We start from the raw sequence: 4491 nt of genomic DNA, 5'->3' as shown, positions 1-4491 counted from the left end.
GAATCGAAGGCAGACGTTGGGAGATTGAAGTCGTACAGTCTGAAGGCCTGTGAACACTGACGCATCCATAATTACAATATTTTAGTGTGTGTATGTGTGTGTGTGTGTCTGTGTGTGTATGTGTGGTGTACAGACATGATCACAAGCTTAGCTGCTGCTGCGGTTCGGTATAGTGGCCTAGATTCTGCCGTCACAGCCAGCGTCGGGGGGGGGGGGGGGGGGGGGGGGGCAACATTGCAGTGACGGTTGGATCTATCCAGGGTTCAAGATTACAGTGTTTTCCTGCAACATACAGTTTCCCAACATACCTCAACACCAAAGAGTGGAGTAGGAATTTAGAAGAAGCTTCTGTAATCAATATGAAATCTTATTATGTGAGTTAGGACATTGTAATATGGTTATTGATGTGTAATGGGAGAGGAACTACATCATAATTACATCATAAGTGATTCATTAAGTGCCCAGTGTTTCCACATTTCTATTAAATATGACCTAGAATTAAATAGTTTTCCTTCCAAAATGTTTTAATTTAATATGTTATAATTTAAAGCAGTTTGTTTGTGTTGTACCCCAACAACAGAATGGTAGAATGGTGTTGGTATATATCGGTCATTAAACATATTCATGTAAGTAGAACGCTGATTGGCCAACTTACCCTCCTCTAGACCGCTGATTAGCCAGCTCTTCCTCAGGGAGATTACATCATGCTCTATGAGGAAATAGCAAGCGGTTTTTAAACGGTCTATTTGAGATACAAGTTTGAGGTGGGGTTTTTGAAGTGCTTTTTTCCCCCTCCAATTTATGCTTTGGCCACAAATACGAGTATACGAGGCAACAACATTATTTGGATATGAGTTAACAGAATATTAACTTTTAAAAGTGACATTTTCTCCGGGAAGTTACTTTAAATTAAAATCTACGATTGCAATCAGCATTTGATTTGGTGTCCCATCATAACAAGACTGTTGATGTCAAGATGCAAGTAGAGAGGTCTAAAGGACAATTATTAAATGTGTTTTTATTATTAATAATAATAGTATCTCTTTAATTAACATTGCAGGTACATAATAAAAAACGAAATGAATCAGAAACAGGAGAGACAACAGAACCGTAATCTTGTCTCAAAATTGTGAAAGTGCCTGGAATAATTCTGTGCTATATATTATTAATTATGATCATCATTAATATCATTATTATGATTACCAGAAAGGTTCATAAAACAAGTTTGCCACTCACTGAAAATGCAAACGTATTTTTTTTATGAATGTGGCTAGATTGTCTTCATCTTATTATCATTTTTGATTTATATACACAATGTCAAGGAATACAAGAAATCCACACCTTAAAGGAGCTCTGTCTCGAATGTATCAAACGTTACTGTGTTTTCTGTTGGGTCAGGCAGGAATGACAGTTGGAAATTGACGTTGTTCTCAGTGATATACCAAGCAGCCAACTGAGTACAGTACATTGAAGAAAAAGACCAACACTTTGAAAAGTTAAACCAAAGGGAAATTGAAAAACCAATCATTTTTGCAGACCGAGGGGGACATAGACATCTCTTACAGAGTTTACTCATTGTGTATAGGTTAATACTTTGCATAATGTGTGGCACTACACGGGACTGAATACACTCCCTCACTGTTTCTGTTTAGAAGCTGCTAGCACTATGAAGTATCAATAAAACAATGTTACGATATCAGATATTACAGTATATCGAACATGCGTGTTGGATCCCGTAAATGATCACATCTTACTTCATAGGGCTAGCCTCACAACAACTATGTATGAAATGATTGTGGATTGTATGAGAGCATAGTCTCCCACTTTCTTTCTTTCTGAGGTTCCCTTGGAGACTGTTTACATCCGTGTAACCATGGCAACATTATAGGGACATGCGTTGTGTCAGGACCGACCCAACACAGGCCAAATCTCCCCACTAAAGCGCCTCCCAAACAGGCTTTATCAAGTCCTGGTAAAAAATCAACGTTGGGGTCTTTGAGTAGCTCTTATTGTTGCTTAATTGGACTTCATGACATCATATTTTGGCCAATCTGAAAGTAACCAAAAAACTTGGTAAAGCCCTAAAACAAGCCCTAAAACAAGCCCTAATGTGGATCATGTGGTGGGGATTTCAGATCTTTTTTCTTCACAAGCACAATTTTAGCTTTGGTCTCACTTGCTTGAAGAATAATGAGGATAATCTTGACTTTTCCCGTACCACTACGGACCATTGGATATTTGAAGGGGTTTTAAGTTGAATTTCAGAGGAATCAAAATGTATGTGCATTTATTTGTCACCATGTGTGGAGATACATTTCTCTTGGGTCGAACTCCATGATTTGCTCCTGTAATTGTGTTCCGTTTGACAGACTGTCACATGTTATGCTAAACATTTCTTCTTCTAGGAACATATGACAACAACACTCATATCATATCTTGGAAGTCAACTATGTTCAGTGTGTCGTCTTCTCAAAATGGCTGCTGTCCTTCTCCATAGAAATCAGGGAGGCACTACATCGAGGTTATCTGGTATTCATGTGCGGTGGGGAAATGAAGATACTTTTCACAAATCTGCTTTGATGAACGTTTTCGAGTGTGAACAGTGTTTCTTCTTTTTAAATACATTGACATATATCATAGGTTGAATACATCTAGTTACTATGCACACTCCTCTGTTATGGAAAAGTCTTCGAAACACAAATATACATTGCCCCCCCCACCCAACAATGATATTAGGACTTGATGAAAACATGTCAAATGATTTTATATTTTTTCATCTTTCCACTAAGATAAGACATTTAGTGAAGGACTCAAACATCCACTTTGTCTGCTATGCAAATAGGGAACTGCATAGCAAAATAATGTTGGAAACAGAATGCATGTTACTCTATTTCTGTCATTAGTGGGATGAAATGTGAATAAGTATGTACTTCCAAGCAATATATTTTTGTTACAAAAATATACTTTCTCATAAAATAATACACATAGTTGTTTTTAGGGTGATATATGTCTCTGTTAAGCTGAACAGAAAGGCTGTCTTTTGAAAAGAGCATGTCACTATGTTTGCGAGAGCTGCAACACTTGCACACCAAGTCTAGCACCAGTCTCTATAGTGTCCTGATGGGTCGGTTCATCTATTCATATCTTGCATACTCCCAGGCCTCTTCATCTGTTGCATAATCTAGTTTTGTTTAATAAGAGTCACAAATAAAAGAAGATTCCATCTATGTAACCAGGACAACAAAAAAAGGACATTTTCTTTCGAATGAAACATCAAAACTTTCCCGCTACAATGCCATAACTGTTAAAAAACAAAGAGCGTTCAAACTACAACAGTTCCACTACAAGTCAAGATCAAAATTACAACAGTTCAGCCAATAGACCTCACAGACCATCGTTTCACTTTCATACCCAAATACAAAAAAATTCAAACCATAAATCAAAACAGACGTAGAAATTTGATGATAAAAACTGGTGAATGAAAGGTCAAAGAAAAACAACAGAAAAATACTGACGCTATAAAGAAATATAAAATATATGTACAAGACCCTGTATTCCTTGAGTTTCTGGGTAAATGAACATCGGCGTTGGTGTCTGTGTGTACAGGCATTTCAAACCAAACGGGTTCTCCTTTTCACGCCAAATCCTTCTTAGTCCTTGTCAAACAAATGTCGTCTTAGTCTGACGGAATGACTTGTCCTGTGTTGGTGATTTCCCCCTGTGAATCCTGGTGCAAATTCCACAGCAGCAGTCTCTAGTCCACTAACGGTCTCCGTAGCAACACCCCCTCCACCGCCACCACCACCACACACTCTGCCAGCTAGTTCTCCCTCTACATACAATATATCCCATCTGTCCCTATGCCAGCCTGGTGCTGTCACCAGATGACACTGGATATACTGGTCTCGCGTGGCAGCAGCGGTAGCATGGCGTTATTGGCGTGTGCCTCCTCGATGCTCTGTTCTCTGGGTGTCCTGGCCTGGCCGTGGGGCCTCTGTCCGTTGATCAGAGTCATAGGGATGTTGCAGTAGGTGTGCTGGTTACCCAGGGTGGAGAGGGGAGGCAGGCTGCCGCCGGGAGCCATGTCGTACTCGTAGCTGCGGTAGTAATGTTTCTGCTGCCTCATCTGGGTGTGGTAGTTGACAGTGGAGTTGTGGAAGGTGCTCCGCAAGTCCGGGTGCGCCGTGGCCATGGCGGTGGAGGTGGCGGCTGCCATGGAGATGGCGGAGACGGTCTGGAGCTCGCCGAAAGGGCCCTGCTCGCTGACGTCCAGCACCTGCTCATTGCTGATGATGGGCTCCATGTGCTTGAAGGGCATCTCGTACTGCAAGTGTTTCCAGAAGTTGGAGCTGAGCTTGTTGCTCTTGGGGCCACGCCACTTGATGACGGTCAGCATCTTGATGGTGTGTTTGAGCGCTTCCACTTCCTGGTAGTTCATGATGCCATGCAGCTCGGCACACTCAATCAGAATCACCTTGATCTCCCCGGTGA

General features: G+C 41.0%; 1 protein-coding gene across 1 annotated transcript; it reads right to left on the bottom strand.

Annotated features, from left to right (window-relative positions):
• Positions 1–1003: 1003 nt before the first annotated feature.
• Positions 1004–4262, bottom strand: LOC129847166 (interleukin-1 receptor accessory protein-like 1-B; the record flags this gene model as incomplete). The annotated part of the gene is given in 1 exon segment (XM_055914981.1): positions 1004–4262. A coding segment is annotated over 1 exon segment (385 nt), but the record flags the coding sequence as incomplete, so codon positions are not given.
• Between the last annotated feature and the right edge of the window lie 229 nt (positions 4263–4491).

This window comes from Salvelinus fontinalis, unplaced genomic scaffold (genome assembly GCF_029448725.1).
Source record: "Salvelinus fontinalis isolate EN_2023a unplaced genomic scaffold, ASM2944872v1 scaffold_0745, whole genome shotgun sequence".
In the NCBI taxonomy this organism is placed as follows: domain Eukaryota; kingdom Metazoa; phylum Chordata; class Actinopteri; order Salmoniformes; family Salmonidae; genus Salvelinus; species Salvelinus fontinalis.
The sequence above is the reverse complement of the archived record's forward strand: the minus strand, read 5'-3'. Positions and strand labels throughout refer to the sequence as shown.